At 41.9% G+C, this 26,687-nt stretch overlaps 1 protein-coding gene across 3 annotated transcripts in view; it reads right to left on the bottom strand.

Annotated features, from left to right (window-relative positions):
- Positions 1-25,119, bottom strand: part of SPEN (spen family transcriptional repressor) — a 95,328-nt gene extending 70,209 nt beyond the window's left edge. For 2 of the 3 annotated variants that reach the window (XM_081817543.1, XM_081817544.1), the window contains exon 1: positions 24,687-25,118. In XM_081817543.1, the coding sequence (XP_081673669.1) occupies positions 24,687-24,769 (83 nt within the window). In that variant the 5' untranslated portion in view covers positions 24,770-25,118. Of the gene's footprint in view, positions 1-24,686 lie in introns of all 3 variants that reach the window. The other variant, XM_081817545.1, reaches the window with a different exon arrangement.
- Positions 25,120-26,687: the final 1,568 nt, after the last annotated feature.

Raw genomic sequence — 26,687 nt, 5'->3', positions numbered from 1 at the left:
AAAATGAATGTTATATTATGCATATTTTACCACACCCACACCTACAAAGTTTATCACTAAATGGAAGGTTGCATAGGTTTTTCTTTTTCTTTTTAAAGATTTTTATTTATTTGACAGAGACACAGCGAGAGAGGGAACACAAGCAGGGGCAGAAAGAAAGGGAAGCCCCATGTGGGGCTCGATCCCAGGACCCTGGGATCATGACCTGAGCTGAAGGCAGACGCTTAACAACTGAGCCACCCAGGCGCCCCTGCATAGGTTTTTCTATTAAAAAAAAAGAAGGGTGCCTGGGTGGCTCAGTCAGTTAAGCATCTGATTCTTGATTTCAGCTCAGGTCACGATCTCAGGGTCGTGGAATGGAGCCCCAAGAGGGGAGTCTGCTTGAGATTCTCTCCATTTCCCTCTGCCCCTCCCCCATGCCTGCACGCGTTTGTGCTCGCTCTCTAAAATAAATTAGGGCGCCTGGGTGGCTAAGTTGGTTAAACGACTGCCTTCGGCTCAGGTCATGATCCCGGAGTCCTGGAATCGAGTCCCACATTGGGCTCCCCCTTCTCTGTGGGGAGCCTGCTTCTCCCTCTCCCTCTGCCTGCCACTCCCTCTGCCTGCCACTCCCCCTGCTTGTGCTCACTCTGTCTCTCTCTGTGTCAAATAAATAAATAAAATCTTTAAAAAATAAAATAAAATATAATTAATTAGGTAATTAAAAAAAAAAGAGGGAAGCAGCAAAGGGAAGCAACTCCCCATCAAAAATTCAGTTAGCCAAAGAATAATACGGGGAAAACAAATGTTTAAGCTTATGTCCTGAATAACAAAGAGTTAAATACAATACTATGCATTGATTATTAATTACCAAATAATCATTCCATAGATTATGGGTGTAAAATAAAGTCAAATCATGCTCCCTTCCTCAGAAGGGCGGACTTACCATCTCTATCATTTTTATATAAGGAGAGCACACTTTAAAAACAAGACATAAATTTATCTTCCAATTCAACAAAGGAGAACTCAATCAAGTATTACAACTCTACATTACTCTTCTATACTGAGAAGACTGGAAACTCCCAAATTAAAAAAAAAAAAAAAAAAGGCAGTGTCTAACTCTTCATATCCATGAAAACTCAGCTGGTAAAGGTGATGTCCTGATTTTCTCTACTCTTTCCAAAATAACACATTTCCTACAGTTTTCAAGTATTCAAGATGAAACATTTATCTGACATTTAGTAGTTAAAAAAGAATCAAACCACAATTAGGTAATATTTCCTTTTCAACAACATCGAGCCTTAGATACATACAGGTTTTCAGAGAACCTATGGAATATTTTCCAGTAATATACAGAAAATATCAATTTCTAAAATTACACGGTCACTAGTTATGTGATTAAGTTAACTCATTTATAATTTCTCAAGAATTAAGAGAACCTAAGTTTAAAATAAATGAGAACAGAAAGCTAAGAAATTGTGTTCGACTGCTACAAGCTGCAGTATATAACTATTTAATAGGTTTGTCTTCAAAAACACAGTAAAGAAACAATACTAAATTGGCTTCTGTTTGGTCAAAATGTTCAACATTAAAAAATATTAAATTGATCAACATACACTGTATTCTAAGTTTTTAAGAGTCAATTTAAAAATTATCCAAGGTAAGGGTGCCTGGTTGGTTCAGTCGGTACAGCATTCAACTCTTAATCTCAGGGTCCTGGGTTCAAGCCTCACGTTGGGGGAGCCAACTTAAAAAAAAAAAAAAATTACCCAAAATAATGCCACGTTTGTTGAAATGTTTGGTCTCCTTTCAACAACAGACAATATAGGGGTGCCTGGCTGGTTCATTCGGTGGAGCCTGTGAGGTTGTGGGTTTGAGCCCCATGTTGGGTGTAAAGATTTTTTTTTTTTTTTTAAAGATTTTTTATTTATTTATTTATTTGAGAGAGAGAGAGAATGAGAGACAGAGGGCATGAGAGGGAGGAGGGTCAGAGGGAGAAGCAGACTCCCTGCCGAGCAGGGAGCCCGATGCGGGACTCGACCCCGGGACTCCAGGATCATGACCTGAGCCGAAGGCAGTCGCCTAACCAACTGAGCCACCCAGGCGCCCCAAGATTTTTTTTTTTTTTAAGATTTTATTTACTTGACAGAATGAGAAAGCAGGAGAGCACCAACAGTGGAAGCAGCAGAGGGAGAAGGAGAAGCAGGCCCCCCGCCGAGCAGGGAGCCCGATGTGGGGCTCAATCCCAGGACCCTGGGATCATGACTGAGCCAAAGGCAGTCGCTCAACCAACTAAGCCACCCAGGCGCCCCTAAAGATTACTTTAAAAAAAAAAAATCTTAAAAAAAGAAAAAAACCCACAATGGACAATTTATATGATAAGCACTGACAGTCCTTAGCAGTTCCTTGAAGAATATAATTTCAGTGAATTAATGGCCTCAGAGTTCACATTGGAAAGCAATGTTGACATAGTGGAGGAAAAGCATGAGAGTATAAGAAAAGACACTAATGTTCTGATCCTAATTCAATTATTAATTGTATGATTTTTAACAGGTACTGTTCTAGGCACCTGCTGCATATCAAGGAACAAAGCAAAGATCCCTAGCCTGAGGGAATTTAATTACAATTTAGATCCCTGAGAGGTGAAGAGTTGTCCTATTCTAAACTGTTTTTATCAACTCCACAAGAAACTTACTCTATAATTTACAAAGCAACACCATCACATAAAGCTAAAGACATAACCCTCAACACAGACGTACTTCTCAATACCCCTTCTTTCCAGAAGGCACTGCACTCAACCATTATTGGCTGGGTTATCAATGAAAATGCAATTAATTTTAATTCTAGTTTTTGCAACCGATCCTACTAATAAGCAATAGTAAAAAATAGCCACATACAGTACTTGCTTTTCACAAAAAGCCTCCTACTACAGAAAACAATCCTCCCCAAGTCATTTTTTTTTTTTTAAGAGAGGGAGGGAGAGGGAGAGGGGGAGGTGGTGGGGGGTGAGGGGGGTGGGTTGGTAAAAGTAAAGGGAGAGAATCTTAAGCAGGCTCCATGCCCTGCGTGGAGCCCAACCTCACAACCCTGAGATCATGACATGAGGCAAAATCAAGAGTCGGATGCTTAACCAACTGAGCAAGCCAGGCACCTCTCCCCAAGTCATTTTTGAAACAATAGATCCACTCTGCTTAGACAATACATCTGAATTCTACATCTACCCTTTGCCCAGTTAACTCCTGGTGTTAAAATATCACATCTGAGTCTTTTATGATTACTAACATTACTGCTCTATTTCCAAGTAAAGAGATCCCTTCTAAAGCTTCAATGTTGTCCCACTATTCCAGGTAAGAGTTATAGGATCGTACATAGGGAGAATATTAGCCTTTTTGAAGAGGCATGCAATTAACCTAAACATCTACTCTGTAAAACCCAATATATCACTTTCCAAACATTGCATATTTTATCAAACTACCAATGGTTTTGTGTATTTCCCACCTTCCCACCCTTCCATCCCATAATGGCCAAGATGTTCCTTATTCAAAAGTAAATGGCCAATAAGCTCAGACAGAAAGAAAGTGAAGAGCAAATGAACATGTCATAAGGGATAAAAAGGCCTAAAAGATAAATATTAAAGCCTGGTTGGGCTACCTATAAGAAATGTTTGTGTTTGTTTTTTATTCAAAATCATTCTTCTTTCAAGGTCAGACAGCTGGGTCTTAAGTATATCCATTACAATTACCAAACTACCTGAAATAATGCAGTAACATCAACACTTATATTACCTTTTTATAGCAGTAACTTTTTACAAAGAAATTACTAATATATAAATCAACCCATCTGATCTATTTATTTATTTATTTATTAAAGATTTTTTTTTAAAATTTATTTATTTATTTGACATAGAGAGAGCACAAGTAGGCAGAACGGCAGGCAGAGGGAAAGGGAGAAGCAGGCTCACCACTGAGCAGGGAGCCCGATGCGGGGCTCAATCCCAGGACCCTGGGATCATGACCTGAGCCGAAGGCAGCCGCTTAACCGACTGAGCTACCCAGGTGCCCCGATCTATTTATTTTTTTAATCTTTTTTTTTAAAGATTTTATTCATTTGAGAGAGAGACAGAGAGAGTATAAGCAGGGGGAGAGGCAGAAGCAGAGGGAAAAGCAGACTCCCTGCTGAGCAAGGAGCCCGATGTGGGGCTCGATCCCAGGACCTAGAGATCATGACCTGAGCTGAAAGCAGAGATGCTCAACCATCTGAGCCACCCAGGCACCCCTGATCTTAAATTCAGACCAAAAGGCTGATTTTCCCTCTTATGACAGACCTTTATTTTACGTCCTACACTAATGACTAGAAATACTTCAGGCAGACCAAAAGGCAGAATCCTTAATATGTTATAACAGCATTTAAATTAGAACTGCCCAGGGGTGCCTGAGTGGCACAGTCGGTTGAGCCAGACACTTGGTTTCTGCTTGGGTTGTGATCTCAGGGTCATGAGATCAAGCCCTGCATCAGGCTCCACACTGGGTAGAGTCTGCTTGGGATTCTCTCTTCCTCTCCCTCTGTCCCTTCCCCTCTCACTCTCTCAAATAAATAAATCTTTAAAATAAAATGAATAAATAAATTCAAGATGGCCACATTTTTCTTACATAAATCACAGGTCAAAAATTTTATCATGATAAAACACAATATAAAATAAGGTATTAAAAAAATAGGGGAAGGGAGGGAAAACAGAATGGAAAGAAATCAGAGAGGGAGACAAACCATGAGAGACTCTTAACTATAAGAAATAAACTGAGGGTTACTAGAGGGGAGGTTAAGTGGGGGGATGGGATAATTGGGTGATGTGATGAGTACTGGGTGTTATACACAACTGATGAATTACTGAACTCTATCTGAAATTAATCATGTACTATAGGTTGGCTAATTGAATTTAAATAAAAATAAATAAAATAAAAATAAAATAAGTTCTTTTAAACATTTTTTTAAAGTAAGATCTATACCCACTTGGGGCCTGAATTCATGATGCTGAGATTAAGACTCATATGCTCTACCAACTGAGCCAGCCAGTGCCCCTGGATTGTACACTTTAAAAGGATGAGTTTTAGGGGTGTCTGGGTGGCTCAGTCATTTAGCGTCTGCCTTCAGCTCAGGTCATGATCCCAGAGTCCTGGGATCGAGCCCCGCATCGGGCTCCCTGCTCCGCGGGAAGCCTACTTCTCCCTCTCCCACTCCCCCTGCTTGTGTTCCCTCTCTCGCTGTTTCTCTGTCAAATAAATAAATAAAATCTTTTTAAAAAAAAAAAAAAGGATGACTTCTATGCCATGTGGATTATATCCCAATAAAACTTATTAAAAGAAAAAGATACGGAACGCCTGGGTGGCTCAGTTGGTTAAGCATCTACCTTCAGCTCAGGTCATGATCCCAGGGTCCTGGGATGGAGCCCCGCATCAGGATTCTTGCTCAGCAGGGAGCCCGCTTCTCCCTCTGCCTGCCTCTCCCCCTGCTTGTGCTCGGCTCTCTGACAAGTAAATAAATAAAATCTTTATTTAAAACGAAAAAAGAAGAAAGAAAAAAAGATACAGGGACGACTGGCTGGCTCAGTCATTAGAATATGAAATTCTTGATCTCAGGGTTTTAAGTTCAAGCCCCACATCTGGTGTAGAGATTACTTAAATATTTTTGAAAAAAGAAAGACATAAAATAATGCCTGTCACTGTCCTTAAATACAAAAGATTTTGTATCTCCTTTAGTCACAAAGATCTGTTATCTCTAGAGGGTATTATGCTAAGCAAAATAAGTCAATCGCAGAAAGATAATTATCTTATTTCACTCGTGGAATTTAAGAAACAAAACAGGATCACGGGGGAAGGGAGGGAAAAATAAAGACAAAATCAGAGAGGGAGACAAACCATAAGTGACTTTTTTTTTTTTTTTTTTTAAGAAGAGACTCTCAACTATAGGAAACACAACTGAGGGTTGCTGGAAGGAAGGTGGGTGGGGGGATGGGGTAACTGGGTGATGGGCATTAAAAGGAGGGCACTTGATATAATGAACACTGGGTGTTATATGCAACTGATCAATCGCTGAACTCTACTTCTGAAACTAATAATACACTATATGTTAACTAACTGAATTTAAATCTTAAAAAAAGATCTATGTTGGGGCGCCTGGGTGGCTCAGTCGCTAAGCGTCTACCGTCTGCCTTCGGCTCAGGTCATGATCCCAGGATTCTGGGATAGAGCTCCACATGGGGCTCCCTGCTCGGCGGGAAGCCTGCTTCTCCCTCTCCCACTCCCCATGCTTGTGTTCCCTCTCTTGCTGTGTCTCTCTGTCAAATAAATAAATATTTTAAAAAATAAAAATAAAAAAAGATCTTTGTTATCTCAATATAAATCAACAGTGTGCTGTGTTTCCCATAACTGGGCACACTTGGAAGACATTTTCTATTTCAAGTATGTCTGACTGGGAAGAAAGTAACCCATTACTGGTGACAGCCAAAATCTGCCATTTCCATCTCACAATGATACAGAATTCTTTCAGGAAATCTGTGAAATAAATTTATATATAAAGTAGATTTATAAACTATTTTTAAATAATATATTCCTCTTTTAATCACACTATCTTTTGCCTAAGTACAAATAATTACTAAAAATGGCAAAAGACAGACTAAGGATCCCTAAAGCCAGCAAAAGGCTGTCAACCACGCAGCCCTAGTATCACTGGAAAAAAAGCTAATACCCTGAGAGATGTTTCTCTACTTGGAGGGATAGGGGAAGGAGTGGAAAAAGACGAAAGGAGGAATGATTTATAATAGTTTGCCAATTTGCATTCTCGCTCTGCCAAAAATAAAAATAAAAATTACTAATTTGTTATATAAACTTGGGTCTAAAATCTCTAAATCATAAAGAAAAAGACCACATAAATTCTATTTGTTGTCTTCTGGAATGTACATGTATACATACACCTACTAAGTGCTATGTGATTTTTTTTTTTAAAGATTTTATTTATTTGTGAGAGAGAGCACAGCGGGAGAGTGAGAGGCAGAAGCAGACTACCCTCTGAGCAGAGAGCCTGAAGGGGGGCTCGATCCCAGGACCCTGAGATCATGACCTGAGCCAAAGGCAGACGCTCAACCGACTGAGCCACCCAGGCACCCTGCTATGTGATTTTTTTAAATGTATTACTGTAGTATGCTTCTGCAAATTCAATAAAGTGGTAATTTGAACGGTTTTGTGTAATCTCCAGGGGGGAAAAAAAAGAAAAAGGAAAAGACCACATAAACCACAAAAAATTGTAGCTCCTGAGTAACAAAACAGTCAAAAGATAAATGGGGAAAAATACTTGTAACACATGAGAAATAAATGTTTTCCAAAATATACAAATTCTGACAAATCAAGGGAAACACAGGCCCAAATAAAAAAAACAGGCAAAATATCTGAATATGAAGTTTTTTAAAAATATGCACATACTGAGGCGCCTGGGTGGCTCAGTTAAGTGGCCAACTTTGGCTCAGGTCAGGATCTCAGGGTTTTGGGATGGAGCCCTGCATCAGGCTCCCCAGTCAGTGGGGAGTCTGCTTCTCCCTCTCCTTCTGCCCCTCCTCCCATTTGCACCCACGCTCGCTCTAATAAAACCCTTTTAAAAATTAATTATTCAGGGCGCATGGGTGGCTCAGTCAGTTGAGCATCTGCATCCGGCTCAGGTCATGATCCTGGGGTCCTGGGATCGAGTCCTGCATCAGGCTCCTTACTCTGCGGATAGCCTGCTTCTCCCTCTCCTCCCCACTTGTGCTTCTCTTACTATCTCTATCCCTCTCTCTCAAATAAATAAAATCTAAAAAAAAAAAAAAAATTAATTAGTTAAATAAAAAAAATATGTACATACACACAGGGGGCGCCTGGTTGGCTCAGCTGGTGGAGCATGTGACTCTTGTTCTCAGGGTTGTAGGTTTGAGCCCCATGTTGGGTGTAGAGATTACTTAAAAACAAAATCTTAAAAATAAATAAAATATGCACATACAAATAGTAAACAAACGAAATACTCAAAAAAGCTGCTCAATTTCACTCAAAATTTTGAAAATCTAACTTTTAAAAAAGGCAACATAACACAAAACCCTAAATTTTAATAATACCTAGGTACTAGTCTAAGATAATAGACACTTTCATAACACTCTCTGCAGGAGTATAAATCAGAAAAAACTCTTAGGAAGACAATTTGATAGTATTAAGAATTAAGTACACATCCCTAGAAATTCCATTCACGGGGATTGATCATGCATGCGCAGTTGTAGGTGTCTGCAAACAGTATACAAGACTGCTTACTGCAACACTGCTTATAACTGTAAAAAAACAAAGTAACCACCATTCCACTTTCTGCCTATATGAATTTGTGTGCTCTAGGTACCTGCTATAAGTAGAATAATACAATACTTGGCCTTTTGGGACTTGACTTATGTCACTTAGCATAATTTTATTTGTTTAATTTTGTTTATGTTGTTTTTTTTAAAGATTTTATTTTTTTGACAGAGAGAGAGAGAGCACAAGCGAGAGGGAGCGGCAGGCAGAGGGAGAGGAAGAAGCAGACTCCCCGCTGAGCACGGATCGCAATGGGGGGCTCGATCCCAGGACCTGGGGTCATGACCTGAGCCAAAGGCAGTTGCTTAACCAACTGAGCCACCCAGGCGCCCCTGTTTAGTTTTTGTTTTTAAAGTAGGCTCCCCGCTCAGCCTGGAGCCCAATGCAGGGCTTGAACCAGGGCCCTGAGATCAAGACCTGAGATGACATCAAGAGCTGGACACTTAACTGACTAAGCCACCTAGGCGCCCCAGCATATATATATTTTTTTTAAAGGGAGAAAATCAAATTTCATAGGCATGCATACAGGGAATCCAGAGAGATGTGAAATTCCCTCACTCAGCACAATTTCTTCAAGGTTCATCCATGTTGTAGCATTAGTCAGAATTTCCTTCCTTTCTGGAGTGCCTGGGTTAACATTTGGACATTTGTTCTCACAATAATCCATGAATAACTTCATAAATGTGTGTGATTTACATAGTACTTTTCTGGGAAAAGTTCAAGTATAATTGTCAGTAGAATGCAAATGATCATGATTACCCATTTCTTAAAGTAATGACAGTAAATAAAGCAGATGAAGGAAAAAGGAGCAAGGCAAGCTTATCAAAAAAAGGGAAGACTGGAGAAAACAAAGCTGAAGTTGCAGAAGCCAAAGGAACAAGTAACAACAAAAATCCACATCAAGCGTCTCTAGTATGAATACAAAGGGCTCTTTGAAAACATGATTCCTACCTGGTTTACCAGAACTATTACTTAAAATTGCTGAGAAGAAAGTTATTTTTATTTCTTTTTAAGATTTTATTTATTTGAGAGAGAAAGAATGAGTGAAAGAGAAGGAACAGGGGGAGGGGCAGAGTGAGAAGCAGAAGTAGACTCCCCGATGGGGCCCCCACCATCCCAGGACCCTAACTAAGATCATGACCTAAGCCAAAGGCAGACACTTAACCAACTGAGCCACCCAGGCACCCCAAGAAATTTTTTGTTTTTAAGATTTTATTTATTTATTTGACAGAGAGAGAGACCACGAGAGAGGGAACACAAGCAGGGGGATTGGGAGAGGGAGAAGCAGGTTTCTGGTTGAGCCTAGGATCATGACCTGAGCCGAAGGCAGATGCTTAACGACTGAGCCACCCAGGCACCCCAAGAAATTCATTTTTAACCTTATAACTTACTTCTTAGTAAAATATAATTTAAACAATGACTTAGGAAAACTTATGAATACTTTTAATACTTCCCTTGACTAGTGACTTTTATCCTTATTTCATACTATATAGTTGTTAAGATAAAATAGAAGACAAAAACATGATCCCTTTTTTTAATGTACATAAATTCCATATTCTTTTCATACTCCACTATGAGTTTTTTGTAAAATCTTTGAAGACTACCTCTACTCCTAGATTTAGGAAATGGGTTATCACTCCTCAATTTTAAAAGGTCTCTGGATTTTTTTTTTTTACTCAATTCCAATGTTTTATAAACTTTTAAGTAAACATGCTTCCCTATAAAGAACCTTGGCATGGAATTAGCCCCATCCAATTAAAAAATAAGTCACAGGGCACCTGTGTCCATTAGGCGTGAGACTCTTGATTTCGGCTCAGGTCCTGCTATCAGGATTGTGGGATTAAGCCCTTTGTGGGGCTCGGTGCTCTGCACGGAATCTGCTTGTCCCTCTGCTCCTCCCCCTGCTCATGCTCACTCTCTCTCTAATATAAATAAACAAAATCTTTAAAAAAAAAAAGTCACTAGGGGCACCTATCTGGGTGGCTCAGCCGGGAGCCTGCTTCTCCCTCTCCCCCTCTGCCTGCCACTCCCCCTGCTTGTGCTCATCTCTCTGTCAAATAAATAAAGTCTTAAAAAAAAAGTCATCAGTCTCTATGCCAATTATTTTATTAAATATGTAAACTTCCCCAGTCAGCATTTTAATCTGATTAGTTACAATCTCTAGAACTAAAAAGCTTTTTCTACAAACAAAAAATATTTTAGGAAGAATAAAACATTCAGAAAAAAACACTCAGAAAAACATTTTTAAAACAAAATTTTCCTATAAGATCAACACAAAGGAAATCAAATGTCATAACCCTGTGAGACCCAAAGCAGTGATGAAAGTTCCTTTTATACATCTACTTTTAGAATGACAAAGCAAATATATGCTAAAAAAGGATCATCTGTGTCAAAAACCACTGTGAAAAGGGTTACTTCACAAGAAAAATAGAAAGGTGTGAGTGTTAAGAAAAACTAGAGTATATCCTTACACACTTTACATGTAACAAAACATACACACCATTTTAAAAAATTAACTGCAACATAATTTAAAACTAAAACTTTAAAATACCACTTATGTCTTGACCCAGAAAGGCTACTTTTGACTGAAGAACATAGCTGGTTAGCAGAATGATTCATTTCAAAGTAACTGATAACACCAATGTTTCGTATGATGGCTACAACAGTATTTCCAGGTATTAAACTCTCTTATAATCCAACTGAACATTAATACATACTTTTAAAAAATTTATAGCATTCCAGTGACCTTTATGTCTTATGAATGATAGCTATAACAAGATTTCTTAAACTGTAAAGACCCTAGGAATCTTATAACCCAACCCACTTGGTTTCTGGGAAAAATTAAATATACCCACTTTAGGTAATAAATGTATTACTGTAGAGTTAAAGCCCCTTATTTTATATACAGCATCACATACTAATTGAATTTTAAGAGCTCTCTATAAACTTGAGATTTTCGCAAATCTTGTTTTCTCTGATTAAAGTGTGGCCCACAGAGGCGCCTGAGTGGCTCAGGTGGTTAAGTGTCCAACTGATCTCAGCTCAGGTCTTTATCTCAATGCCGTGAGCTGAAGCCCTGCACTGGGCTCCACACTGGGGGGAAAAAAAAAAGTAGGCAATACTGATTATGGCATTTAATACTAACCATGGATGTGCTTGAAATTCATGTCACTGAAAGAATTCAAGCTGACTAAAACGAGCAACCTTAGAAATACAAAGAGTCTAAGATTTCTAGGATAAGACTAGGTGTTGGAGGAGGAGAATGCAAAACCTGAAAAACAAAACAAAAAACCCATGGGGGGAAAAAACACAGCAGTTCCAATGACTAAGAGTACAATGAGTAAAAAAGAGGAGGGGCGGGAATCAAGCTATTCACCTCACACTATCTTTGTTTTATTTTCTAGTCAAAGTTTTTTGGTGATTTTAACTTTTTCACCTCAACCTTTCTATGTCAAAGTTAAAATCAGTACTTAAATGTGCTGCTCCTGGGGCACCTGGGTGGCTCAGTCAGTTAAGCGTCTGCCTTCAGCTCGGGTCGTGGTCCCAGGGTCCTGGGATCAAGCCCCACATTGGGCTCCTTGCTCAGCGGGGAGCCTACTTCTCCCTCTCCCTCTGCCTGCAGCTCCCTCCGTTTGTGCTTGTGCTCTGTCAAATAAACAAAATCTTAAAAAAAAAAAAAAAAAAGTTTAAATATGCTGCTACTATTCTATTCTTAAACTAATGGTTTGCTTAAACCAATGGTTCTTAACTTTTTCATGCCCTGGACTGGGTTGACAGTCTGGTGAAACCTACAAACACTTCCTTGGAATAACATTAATAAAATAAAATGAACAAGATTACAAAGAAAACCAATTATAATAAAATACAATTATCAAAATACTTTAAAATGGTTCCACTCAGGGGTTCCACCTGGGTGGCTCAGATGGTTAAGCATCTGCCTTCGGCTCAGGTCATGATCCTAGGGTCCTGGGATGGAGCCCGACAGGAAGCCTGCTTCTCCCTCTCCCTCTACTGTCCCCCAATTGTGCTCTCTTGCTCTTTCAAATAAATAAATAAAATCTTAAAAAAATACAATAAAGTAAGTTCCACTCATACAAAAATCAGAGGACAGGGGCGCCTGGGTGGCTTAGTCAGTTAAGCGGCTGCCTTCGGCTCAGGTCATGATCCCTGGGATCAAGCCCTGCATCCGGCTCCCTGCTCAGCAGGGAACCTGCTTCTCCCTCCTCCTCTGCCTGCCGCTCCCCCTACTTGTGCTCTCTGTCAAATAAATAAAATCCTTAAAAAAAAAAAAAAAAAAACCAGAGGACAAAAGGTGATATTAGCATACATCACAGGAAAAGAATTTTTTTTTTTTAAAGAGAGAGAGTGGGGAGCGGCAGAGGGAGAGAGAGAATCCCAAGCAGGCTCCACACCCATCCTGGAGCCCAACTTGGGGCTCCAACTCACGACCCTAAGATTATGACCTGAGCCAAAACAGAGTCAGATGCCTAAGCCACCCAGGCACCCCATGGACAAAAATGCTATCAGCAAAATTCACACAGTGAGAAACTCTATAGAACAATCAACCTGGTTTGCAACAATTAAGTTGTAAGGAAAGAGGGAGATTAAAATCTACAGATTAAAAGACTTCAATAGTCAAAATGTTCATCAATAAGTAAATAAACTGTGGTATCTCGACTGGGACGGTGGTGGTGGTGGTGGTGGTTACAACGATGCCTACATTTCTCAAAATTCAAGAAACTTTACACTTAAAATAAGCACATTTTCCTGTATGCAAATTAAGCCTCAATAATTTTTTTAAAATTTATTGGGGCTTAAACTCACAACCCCAAGACCAAGAGTCTCATGCTCTACCAACTGAGCCAGCCAGGTGCCCCCCCCCCAATTTTTTTTAAGTTTTTCAATAAAATTTTTAAAGAATTACATATCAACAATTATAATAGGTGTACCTTAGAGTCTGAGTTAAAAAAAAAATTTTTTTTTTTAAAGATTTATTTATTTATTTGAGAGAGCGAGAATGAGAGAGAGTACATGAGAGGGGGGAGGGTCAGAGGGAGAAGCAGGCTCCTCGCTGAGCAGGGAGCCCGATGCGGGACTCCAGGATCATGACCTGAGCCAAAGGCAGTTGCTTAACCAACTGAGCCACCCAGGCGCCCTAAAAAAAAAAAAATTCTTAAAACACACACAATCAATTACAAACTTGAATACTGACTGGGTATATGAAAAAGAAATATATCTCTTTAAATAATCCTTATCTTCTAGACATAAATACTGAAATATTCATGGATAAAATGTCTGGAATCTACTTCAAAATAATACAAACTGTACAAACTCCAGCATTCCAGGGCTTGTGCCAAAGAATAAGGGTCTTAACTCACTAAGGAACCTGTTGGATAAGGACCAAGAGTATACAGAGGGAGGAGAAAAAGAAAGTTGAGTGCAGCCACTTTGGAAAACAGTAATGGAGGTTCCTCAAAACTTTAAAAATAGAACTACCATATGATCCAGCAATTCACTTCTGGGTATTTACCCAGAGAAAATGAAAACACTAACTTGAAAAGATATATGCATCCCCGTGTTCACTGCAGCAGAATTTACGACAGCCAAGACATGGAAACAACCTAAGTGTCCAGGGACTGAAGAACGGGTAAAGAAGATGTAGCGTGTCTATACACAGTGGAGTACTAAACAGCCATAAAAAAGGAAGCCTTGCTATTTGAGACAATGTTGACGGATCTTGAGGGCATTATACTAAATGAAGTCAGAGAAAGACAAATATCATATGATCTCATTTCTATGTAGAATCTTAAAAACAACAACAAAAACCACAAGCTCATAGATACAGAGAACAGATGGAAGGGTGGTGAGTAGAAGGGTGAAATGAGTGAAAGAAAGGGGGTCAAAAGGTACAAACTTCTAGTTAGAAACTAGTCACAGGGATGTAATGTGCTGTATAGTAACTACAGTTAACAGTACTATATTATTTGAAAGTTGTTAAGAAAGTAAATCTTTTTTTAAAGATTTTATTTATTCATTTGAGACACAGAGATACAGAGAGAGAGAACATGAGCAGAGGGAGAGTCCGAGGGAGAAGGAGAAGCAGGCTCCCGCTGAGCCAGGAGCCCAACGTGGGGCTCGATCCCAGAACCGGGATCATGACCTGAGCCGAAGGCAGATGCTCAACCATCTGAGCCACCCAGGCGCCCCTAAGAAAGTAAATCTTAAAAAAAAAAGTCAACACGGGGCACCCGGTTGGCTCAGTAGGTGGAACATTAAGACTCTTGATCTTGGGGTTCTAAGTTCAAGCCCTACACTGGGTATAGAGATTACTTAAAAAATTAAATCTTGGGACGCCTGGCTCAATATGGTGACCATACTGAAATATATACAAATACCAAATTATGTTATATAACATTATTAGTTTCAAGTATACATCAATTATAACTCAATTTTTTTTAAAAAAAAGTTAAAGTCAGTAAGGTTTGGGGGAAGGTAGGGCAAGGGCAAAATTTTGCTGAGGTACCACACAGTGAGTGACTGACAACCAAATAAAGGAAGCAATGATGATTCCTAATATTATTCCTAAGAAATAAACTTCTTTCTCACTATCCCCTAGTCTGTGTGACTCAGCATATAATAAAGCTCAGACTGATCCAGTGATTATGCTCATATCACCAAGTCAGTGGTGGATTAGGACCAAAACTATAATTTTAAGAGTCAAGTAGCTCTGTATCTGTTTTTCTTTTAATTTTTATTTATTTGATAGAGAGAGAGCATAAGTAGGGGGAGCAGGCAGAGGGAGAGGGAGAAGCAGGCCCCCTACTAAGCAGGGAGCCAGACGTGGGACTCCATTCCAGGACCCTGGGATCATGACCTGAGCCGAAGGCAGACACTTAACCAACTGAGCCACCCAGGCACCCTCTATATCCGCTTTAAACCAGAGACAGGTGAATGTATTTATCCACAAATTGTCTCCTAGGAGAGGAAATACTAAGGGCAAAAAATGCAAGTCACTTCCAGTCCTACTTTCCTTTCCTGTTCCTCACCCTCAAATGTTGGTTTCCAAAGAAAGTAATTGAGAGGGAGGGGATGTGAAACAGAGGCAGCAGGGGTGATACGCCCAGAGGTGGGGGAAGCAGAGTGGTCTGGACATTAGCTACACACTGAGAACAGAATTGGTTGGGCAAATACAGTGAGAATAGCAGCAGTCAGGTTTCTCAATGTCTAAGAAAAAATATACAAATATGAAAATGAAGAGGCTGGAACATAAGTGAACGTGTTGGAACATAAGTGAACGTTTTTTAAAATGGGACATAAAGGTACAGATAATGTGTATATATGAAAATATACATACATACTTGACATGACACACATCTTCTTAGCTCTGTAGCAATGGGTACACTGAGCATCCAGATGTTGGTTTCTAAACACCACCCTACACTAAAAGGAACCAGAACTTCTTGGAAAAATGACTGATTACAGGACAAGGGAAGTATATGTAAGCCTTTTTATGCCTGAAATAAAGAAATGCTTAAAGAGTGATGGGGAGATACCAAAAGGACACAGTAGCCAGTTTGAAGGAGCTCCCACTGGTCAAACATAGGACAATATGGGTATCAAATAAGCCCTGGACCAAAGCTCACTGAAAAAAAGTAGAAATCATAAGTATTATACACATACACAGAAAGTTCCTACCTACAGGAAACTAAATATAGAAGGAATCACAGCACTATATTTACAAGCAAGAGTTATCACTGCTAAGGCTGGTGACTATAGGTTTAATAAAAGAAAGACTATCAACGTAATATTAAAATATCTCCCCATAAAATGCTAATCAAATACAAAGGGGAAAATAGTAAAGACGTTAACTTGAGTAGGTGAGCAAAATTAAACTAATATCACCAGTGGTGGCATGGATCCGTACTGTTTGCCTCCTTATATGTTACTCAGAATGGCAGAGATCATTTCTGTATTATTCTTGCCAAGAATGCATGCCCTGATCTGGTCATGAGGTAATACTGGACAGACCAAGTGGAGGGTTATCCTGCAGAAGGAAAGGCCTATGCTTTTTTTTTTTTTTTTAAGATTTTATTTATTTATTTGAGAGAGAGCATGAGCAGGGTGAGGGGCAGAAGGAGAAGCAGATTCCCCACTGAGCAGGGAGCCAGATGCTGGGCTCGATCCCAGGACAACAGGATCATGCTGAGCTGAATGCAGATGCTTAACTGACTGAGCCACCTAGGTGCCCTGAAAGGCCTATGCTTTATAAGACTATCAGGCACATGAGAATTAGGGAAGACTGAGAAAGTGTTCCAGAATGATGAGACACAACCACCAACAGCAATACATGGCTAAGTTCCTGGACCAAAAAAGGAAAAAGGAATACTGTTGGGATGGCTGGCATCATGTGAATGGGGTCTATGGGCTGGGCAGAAGTATTGTACCAATACTGACTTCCTGGCTGGGAAGACAATGAGGTGCAGTGCAAGAGTGTCCTTGTTTTGGGAAGGTATATACTAGAGACTTTAAGGGTAAGAGGATATCATGCCACAAAAAGACAAGAGAGGGTAATGGAGCAAATGTTGCAAAGTGCTAACGACTGAGGAATCTGGATGAAGGGAATGTGGGAATTCTTTGTACCATTCATGAACTATATTCCAAAATAAATTTTAAATGAGAAAAAATGACAGTGGTAAGAAAGAAGTGGATCTAAGCGTGGACAGGCCTTCATTTTGGTGTATCAAATACCATCTTTTCCTTCCTTCCTTTTCTCTTTCTTTTCTTTCCTTCCTTCTCTTTCCTTTCTTTCTTTCTCTCTCTTTCTTTTCTTTCTTTCATAAGCAGAGTTAGTGTTTTATAGAGAGACAAAACAAGTAGGCAGAGCAACAGGCAGAGGGAGAGGGAGAAGCAGGCTCTCCGCTAAGCAGGGAGCCCGATGTGGGGCTCGATCCCGAAGCCCTGGGATCATGACCTGAGCCAAAGGCAGCCACTTTAACCGAACGAGCAACCTAGGCGCCCCACAATTACCATCTTTTCAAAGAGGCCTTACTTATTCCTCCCACCCCCGTGACTCTCTGTTCCCTCCTTTGCTTTAATTTTCTTCATAAGGCAGGATAGGCCACAATTGATGGTTGTTTGGGCTGAATGCTGGGTACATGGGATTCACTTACTATTTTTCTATTTTTGTATATATTCAAAATTCTCCAAAGTATAATTTTTAAACTATAAAACAGTAATACATATGCATCTTTATTAATGCATTGAAGTATGCAGCAGCAAGTCTAAGAGCTACTTTAGTTTCTGATGTTGTGATGAGCATAAATAATTTACAAACATGGAAATGAGGAAATTAGAAAGAATCCTCTGCAGGGTGCCTGGGTGGCTCAGCCCATTAAGCCTCTGACTTCTGTCATATTTTGGGGTCCTGGGACCAAGCCCTGCAATGAGCCACTCCTTGGGCTCTGCGCTCAGTGGGGAGTCTGCTTGTCCCTCACCCTCTCCCTCTGCCCTCCATCCCTGCCTTGTGTGCATGCACGCTCTCAAATAAATAAAATCTTAAAAAAGAAAATTAAAAAAAAAAATTCAAGGTGATTTTTAAGGAATCTTGAACACAAAAGAGCCTTTACTGCAGACAGTGTAATAACCTAATTTTTAAAAATTAATGCTTGAGGGACGCCTGGGTGGCTCAGTTGTTAAGCTTCTGCCTTTGGCTCAGGTCACGATCCCAGGGTCCTGGGATCGAGCCCCGCATCGGGCTCCCTGCTCCACGGGAAGCCTGCTTCTCCCTCTACCAGTCCCCCTGCTTGTGTTCTCTCTCTAGCTGTGTCTTCTCTGTCAAATAAATAAAATCTTTAAAAAAATAAAAAAAATAATAAAAATTAATGCTTGAGGGGCACCTGGGTGGTTCAGTCAGTTAAGCGTCTGCCTCCGGCTCAGGTCATGATCCGGGAGGCCTGGGATCGAGCCCCACGTCAGGCTCCCTGCTCAGCGGGGAGCCTACTTCTCCCTCTCTGCCCCTCCTCCCGCTCGTGCTCTCAAATAAATAAATACAATCTTTTTTTTTTTTAAGATTTTATTTATTTATTCATGAGAGAGAGAGAGAGAGAGGCAGAGGGAGAAGCAGGCTCCCAAGGAGCAGGGAGCCCGATTCAGGACTCCATCCCAGGACCCTGAGATCATGACCTGAGCTGAAGGCAGACGCTTAACCATCTGAGCCACCCAGGCGCCCATAAATACAATCTTTAAAAAAAAAAAAAAATTAACGCTTGAGACCAAAAAATTTACCACCCACCAACTTAATGATTTATAAAAGACACGAATCACTGTATGCCAAATGTCATTTTGTAAAATACAAAAATTTTTTTAAAGATTTATTTTTCTGAGAGAGAGAGAAACAGAGCACATGCACAGGAGCAGGGATAGAGGCAGAGGGAAAGAATCTCAAGCAGACTCCCGACTGAGCAGAGAGCCGCATGTAGGGGCTCAATCTCACAACCCTGAGCCGTAATCAAGGTGCCCCTAAAATACAAAATGTTTAAGAAGAGTATAAATGTCCTAGTTTTCAAATGAAAGGAATGAGGTGAAGGTTAAAAAAAGAATCAAAAAAACTATAAATGTATTACACATAAAAGTTCATACACTGTGTGTAAACATGATAAGAATATAACAATCAAAGTCAATACAAAGTCTAATTAGAAAATCTTCATTCCATTTGCCAAAATTCTCAAGTAAGCCAAACTCTGCACTTTACACACACAATAAATAGCTCTAGAGGTTAATGCTGGACTAAAAATCTAGCACCAAAACAAGCAATGGGACAAACAATAGTGTTTCCCATTTGAATTTTCCCACAAATATTCATTAACCCTAAGAACTGGAGCAGTTCCTTATATAATACTCTTTATGCTAAATTTCCATTTATCTCTACATTCAAAATGAACTCCTAAGTAATTAAATCCAAGAATTCACTAAATTTAAGGATTTTATGGAGACATTCCTTTGTGGGTTTTAGATGTTTACAATTTTCAACCTGGGAGACGCAGACACATGTAGGGGGAAAAATCTGAATATCGTAATACTGTAAAATTATACCAAGAACATCTCTTCATGGCACAGCATATTTTCACATAGTGAAAATAGGTAGCACACAAAAATTACACGGTTTCTAATAAAATGATTAAACATTCTAACTGGTTTCCACAACAGAGTATGCTATTTCCACTCAAAACATGAGTAGCTCTAAGGCAAATAATAATAATAATAAAAATAAAGATAACAGTAAAGGTTAGAAATTTAACTATAGAAAAATATTACTTTATTTTGTCTCCTTGTTCAGCAGGCCAATACAGGTCTGTTTCAAGGGCTTGAACATTTATTACAAAGCATCTAATAAGGAAATTCAGGAGCCCAATTTTAATAAATATATATACTGAAGGTATCTGCAGACCACAATGCTTACTCTAAATACTACAGACTAGGGGTGCCTGGGTGGCTCAGTCGTTAAGTGGCTCAGGTCATGATCCCAGGGTCCTGGGATAGAGCCCAGCCCGCACTGGGCTCCCTGCTCAGCAGGAGGCCTGCTTCTCCCTCTCCCTCTACTTGTGTTCCCTCTTTCGCTGTGTCTCTCTCTGTCAAATAAATAAAAAATATTAAAAAAAAAATCACACTGTACTTTAAAAATAAATAAATAAATAAATACTATAGACCAGTTAACTACAGCTCAAACACCACAGATTCTTATAAGTAAAAACAGAAATGTATCATCTCCAATTGCATATACTAGTTTTCATGAACTATTTCAAACATTTTTTTAAATTTAAGCAAAATTTCAGGGGTGCCTGGGTGGCTCAGTCGTTAAGCGTCTGCCTTCGGCTCAGGTCATGATCCCAGGGTCCTGGGATTGAGCCCCCGCATCAGGCTCCCTGCTCCGCGGAAGCCTGCTTCTCTCTCTGCCACTTCCCCTGCTTGTGTTCCCTCTCTCACTGTCTCTCTCTGTGTGTCAAATAAATAAAATCTTAAAAAAAAAAAATTTTTTTTTTCAAAGTAAGGAGAAAGTGAGACTTAGAAGACTATTTGGAAAAACTTACACATTACCACTATCTTTGTAACTTCTATAAAAATCTTCCCCAAGCATGAGCGCTCACAGGATTAGAAGTGTCTCATAAATCAAGCCTGAAATCTCTTCATAAGCATACCAAACAATACAATGCCTGAGCAATCAAGAATCTACACGATAGTTGGAAAACGGTGCCCTCCACAAGTCAAACACCACCATTCTTCCTGGCACCGAGCCCTGTTTTCCTCCAATCTGCCAGAGGCATCCTCCTTAGGAAATTAAATACAACATTTCACGCATTCCGTATTAATTTTTAATGCTATTTCTCAAGATAACTAAATTTTATTTTTAAAATGTACAAAAGCCCATCACAAAAATAAATATCGAAATTATAACATTCAAAACCAGAGCTGTTTCTACATAGAAACTGGCCGGGCTCTAAAAAAGAAACGATGTAGCAATGATGTAAGGCTAGGGTGAGTCAAATTTGTTTGAAGTCTAAAAATACCTCTAGTTATAGAATACTCAAGACAAGGAAATTCTTCCACTATATTTTTACTGTGTCCCCAAAGTAAAATATCCAAATACATGTAACATGTATTCCAGCTATTTTAACTCACGAAACCATTGTAATAAGACATTTAAAATCAGCAAAGCCAAAATACATTTTTAAATGGGCCTCATTCTTTGACAAAATTTTTACATAAGCTACCTTGCTCTACCTCTGCACAATCTTTAACGTTTTCTCTCAAACTGGGGATGGATGGGAAGAACCTGAATATGTGATTTACTTAAAATGGGCAAATAAGATAGAGAATTTTATATTCTTTAAAGGGCTCTATTCGTTCGATTCTAATTCAGGGAATCGTCTTTGCACACACCTCTCTCTCTTACAACTAAAAGACAGCAACCAATTGTTGTGTAACTCCTCCCTTCCCCCTTCAACCCAGCTAACATACAAAGGAAAGGACTTTCTCTATTGTGCAAATTCAGTCCCTGCAATAGATCTTTGTTAACTAAAATGGGATTCAGAAATAGTCCTCATTTAATTTTTTTCAACCGGCATATTAAAAGCTGTAAAGACAACGAACACACAAATGTATTCTTATTGCAAGAAGGTAAAGCCAAATTTTGAAAATGCTCTGATTACATTTTAAAGATTGGGTCTTTCTTTGGTACAGAGGGAAAAAAGCCAAAGCAGCATCCTTCCCTCAATCTGTTTTCCACCAAAATCACTGCTCAAAATGTAAATAATACAAAAAAGATTTGGTTCTGACCCCTCCCCCCAAACACACACAAAAGTGCCCTCTAAGCTGCCCTGCTCCCAAAACGGTCTGGTTTAATCTTAAAAAAAAAACAAAAAACAAAAAAACCCCCAAACACTTACGAAAGCCTAATCATGTTACAAGAATAATCATTTTGAAAACGTTTTATGTAATGTATTCCCAATATACACCTCTTAATCCTGTAAAACAGTTATTACTTAATGTTGTAATTAACTAGGGAAAAGGATAAGAGCTGGTAAAAGGTATTAGAGAGTTTCTCTCATTTTGATTTCTAGAAAACACTAAAAGTGAATATCTACATTTTCTTGCAGAACTATCAGTCTGGTACAACTACCTTTTGATCCCTTTCACTTAATTACTCAAATTTCATTTTCCTCCCCATAGCAATCACACATTTTACAGAACATTTTCTACAGTAGGGATAAAAGACTTTGAATTCCTCCAAACAGGGTCCATTTAGCTCCACAGCTGGAAAAGCGAAAACATTTCTTATACATATTTAAGAATAAGCAAGAAACCATAAATAGAGATTACCTGTCCCAGGGATCGGGTGGGAAGTGGGGGATGGAAACTGGGAATCCCGAGGTCAGGGGTGAAGGGGAGATTTTTCTCTGTAAACCCTTTACACTCTTTAAACCCGTAAGAATGCACTGCCTTTTCAAAGGGCTAAGGACGCCTGTTTAAATTTTTTAAAAATCAAAAGAAAGGAGTTTCATGGACACGCGGTCTGCTTAGTTTTAAAATAATCTGCTTTAATCAGTAGCATCTGCTTGTGCTCTGCAATACGTGAAATACCCCTTTAAACGCAGTCGTGAGCAATGTGCCCGCTAAGCCCTCTTTAATACAGTAACGTTCCTCCAGATCTCCGCTTTCGAAGGCAGCTCGCATCCTCCGCCCCCTCCTCCCTCTGTGCATTCTGAGATCTGCTCTGCTGATTCCCACATAAAGTGGGTCCTGGCCGCCATTTTAGAAAGTCATTCACACAAGCCGGACGGCAGCATCATCCACTTAAAAACCTCCCAAAACTCCCTTGGACTATCTCCTCTTTCCTTTCCCTCACCCCTCATCTTCAGAGGAGTCAAACTCCCTGCAATAGGCATGCAATGTCTCTGGAATGTGCATAATGCGAAATGACACGTCTGGCCACAAAACACTGAGGGGAAAAGCGAATGCTGCAATGCACGTGTTTGCATGTCGGTACAGACGAATTTCCCAGGCAGAGACCTACAGAGAAAGTCCACAAGGAGTTAAAAGTGAGCACACTTAAGTGGCTTTTCCACTCCAATAATCTGCACCTAAGTGACTTTCCCACCAAAGCACTGAAGATACTGTGGCTGTGGGTGGAGGTAAAGGGTGGAGCAGCGCCAGGGAGAGAAAGTTCCCATCTGCTTCCCAACTGAGCACCAGGGTCTCGCTCTCCTTTATCACTGGGGATAGAGGCGAGTTTTTGCTCCCTGCCTGCCCTAGCCTGGTTTCTCAGCACAACGTAGTAAACACCGGGAGAGTCCCTGGAAGCGCGCCTCCCCCAGCCCTGCCGAGGACAGCTTTAGCAGGTTATGAATGGCCTCACTATTGCCGGCTCCTTTTCACACGCGGACACGCGCAGACGCGCGCTCCAGCAGTGAAGATTTAATACCCCAGTAACAGCAACCACCAACAGAATCAATGATCCTCCATTTAAAAGAGTGGAGCTCTGCTGCCTCTGCTTCCATTTCCCTATCCAAGCTGCTCAGGAACAAGCGACGCAATCTATTTTTCCCATGGTGACTCACTAATAAGGGCGCTCCATAATTTCCTTCACTCACTAGATAGTAAGAGGAATTAGTAAACCACACTTAAAATCTTTCAGGGTCTTGAATATCGGAAGAAACAGTAATTTTCGAGGACGATCACAGATTTGCTACAGTCCTTCACAATTTGCACCCATCTTCAGCAAATCGTCACTTTCAGTATTTTATACCGAGGACCCTATCCGTTACGGCACACATACGTTCCACAAAGAAAGCAAGCGCTTAAATGCTACTGTGTAAGATGTATCAAAAACAACAGTGATCCCCACATTTCACTGACAAAAAATATTCTGGGAAGTTTTAAAAAGCTGTTATCTCCTGATCTTAAAAGATTTGCATTCTTCTAACGACCGATTAAAGAACTCTGGGCGGGAGGGAATCACCGTTCTTCCAAAGGCGGCCCCTCAGTGCTAAGCCGGCGCGGCCGCGGAGGTAGAAATCCCGGGGCTCTCGGGCTCCTACGCCAGCTGGGCACCGTCCTACCTGCGGTGGGTCTTCCACTGAAAGCCCTCGGTCCTCACCACCCTCCTCACCCAAGGACCCCAGAGGGCTGAAGGCGGCCAGGAAGGCGAAAGAGCCGAAACAGGCGCACCAACTTATTTACAGACACCATACTCGCTAGCCAACCCCGAAAAAAAAAATAGTAATTTAAAGAGAGAGAAAATGTGAGCTTGCCATTTCCCTGTAGTTTCTAGGTCTGTAAGCCGTTCGTGAGAGGTGCCTAGAACCTCGTAGTTGTCTCCCCAGTTCGGAGCTGCTCCTACACCACCTACCGAGACTTGTGTCTGGGTAAAACCTCTCCTGTCGCACAAACCCCTCCCTCGGTTAGACATTTCCAAAGCGTCGGCAGGGCGAGGAGTTGCGGCGGGACTCCGGAGTTGGCCGCGCCGGGATGGGGGTCCGGGGCAGCGGGGCGCAAGGACGCAACCCCACTCCTGGCCGGCTTGAGGACACCCTCCCGGCGCCGGCTCCGCGGAGGCCGGGCGATAACCTCCTCCTCGCTGGGGCGGGAGAGGGCGGCAGCCGGGGCCGCTCCGCCGAGGCCCAACGCCACGACGCGGGCCGAGCGGCGGCCAGACAGCCGCGCACCCCCCGCTCCCGTCCGTGGGTCTGGTCCGGGTCCCCTCAGCAGTTCCGCGCACGGGGAGGGGCCGGCAACGGGCCGGACGGGCAGCAGCGCCCGAGGAGAGAGCGCGGCCCCGGGCCGCGTGTCACTCACCGTTTGAAATGCTCGATGATCTTCTCTTCCCGCACATTCTCCGGTAAGTTGCCCACCCAGAGGTGCCTGGTTTCTCGGACCATGCTGGGCGGTGTGCCGGCGACCGCTGGTGCGGGTTCTCCCTCGCCGGCTTCGTACGAGCCCGTCAGCGCCGGGAGGCGGGCGCCGAGGCGGCGGCGGCGGCGGCTGCGGCGGTGGCGTCGGCAGCGGCGGCGGCTCCTCCGGCTCCCCCCCGTGCAGAGACCATCCCTCTCCCCCAGGTTCTGACTCTCGGGCCTCGCAGCTCCGCTCTGCCGCCACCACACACCCGAAGCCGACCCTCGCGCTCCGGCAGCGCATGCGCCCGGGCGGCGGCGGGCGGGGGAGCGGGGAGGAGGGGCGAGCGGGACCCGGGCGGCAGCGACTACAACGGAGCTGGCGCTGTGGCAGCCGGACGCTTCCCACCGGCGCGCGCGCCCCGCCTCCCTCGCCGCGGGCACGCGCGCGTCCGCCCGCCCGCCGAGGCCGAGACGCCGAGTTCCTCCCAGCCGGCGCGCAGGCGCGCGGGGGAGGGAGGAACGCTGGGCCTGAAAGGAACGTTCGCGCGCCCGATCCTGATGCGCAGGCGCGCAGTCGCGCAGGGAGCCGGCCGCGGGGTAGGCACTTAGTCAGACCTGGGGCGCTGAGCTTGCAGAGACAGGGACGATCTCTAGCCCCTCAAGCAGGGGTCCCAGGCGCCGGCCTGGGGGAAGAAAAGAGAGAAAGGGGGTTGGTTTTGATAGGGCTGCGTGTCAAAGCGGCTGCCAGTGCCTCTCCTAGGACTCCTGCCCCTACTCACCCTTCGGCCAGGAGCTGGCCGTTTCCGGGCACTTGGATCCCCGCCTGCTTGGGAAAGTGTCAGAACAAGGCCGCCCTTCTCACTGCCCAGCGAAGCAATGACGGGTTCAGAAACCCATCCCTCTCAAGAATAATTAGCTTGTAACGTTAAGCAACTATTTTATATAGGATCTTACGAAACTGCAAGATATCCTAGCTGATCGTTACAGTATACCAGGAATAGAACTGAAATGAGACGGCTACATGTCTAATATTGTAAAAAGGATTTATATAAAGGATTTACTGTAATTTAATATTTAAGCATAGGAACGGATCAGACCTCTGGCCTTTCCAGGCCTAAAGACCACAGCTGAACTTTTATATAAAGGCCAGTTTACAGAACCCCGGAGAAAACCCACAAAATTAAGACAAACTGTATTGAGTCCAGAAAAACGGAATCGTTTAGAACAGTCAGCAACTCAATTTTCTTTTCCATTTTTTATCTACAGAAATAAAATACCAAATGTGCGGTACTTCAAGTACACACCAGATTTTAAATATTTGGTCTCATTCACTATCCTTAAATACAGCCAATTTATCACCTAACTATGCTATTTGGGATTGGAAAATATGGTCACCATAATCAATGGCACTAACACCTGGAGTCACCTGTGCATAGTTTCTTTTGTTCCACAGACAGTAATGCTCCCAGTAGTTTTTTTGTTGTTTACCATATAATCTAACATAAGCTTCTTAATGATTGTGTCCGACTGAGAGTCCCATCAACTTTTTTTATATTTGGCCTAATAGTCCATACTATAGCGGTGCCTGGGTGGCTCAGTCAGTTAAGCGTCTGCCTTCAGCTCAGGTCATGATCCCAGGGCCCAGCCCCGCATCTGGCTCCCTATTCAGTGGGGAGCCTGCTTCTCCCTCTCCCTCTGTCCCCTGGCTCGTGCTCTCTCTATCCCATAAATAAAATATTAAAAAGAAAAATAGTTCGGGTGCCTGGGTGGCTCAGTTGGTTAAGCGACTGCCTTCGGCTCAGGTCATGATCCTGGAGTCCCGGGATCGAGTCCCGCATCGGGCTCCCTGCTCGGCGGGGAGTCTGCTTCTCCCTCTGACCCTCTTCCCTCTCATGCTCTCTGTCTCTCATTCTCTCTGTCTCAAATAAATAAATAAAATCTTTAAAAAAAAAAAAAGAAAGAA

The sequence above is a fragment of the Leptonychotes weddellii genome, chromosome 4 (genome assembly GCF_054177405.1).
Source record: "Leptonychotes weddellii isolate Sample4059 chromosome 4, ASM5417740v2, whole genome shotgun sequence".
NCBI lineage: Eukaryota > Metazoa > Chordata > Mammalia > Carnivora > Phocidae > Leptonychotes > Leptonychotes weddellii.
Note: the sequence above shows the minus strand (reverse complement) of the source record. Positions and strands in the feature narration are given on the sequence as shown.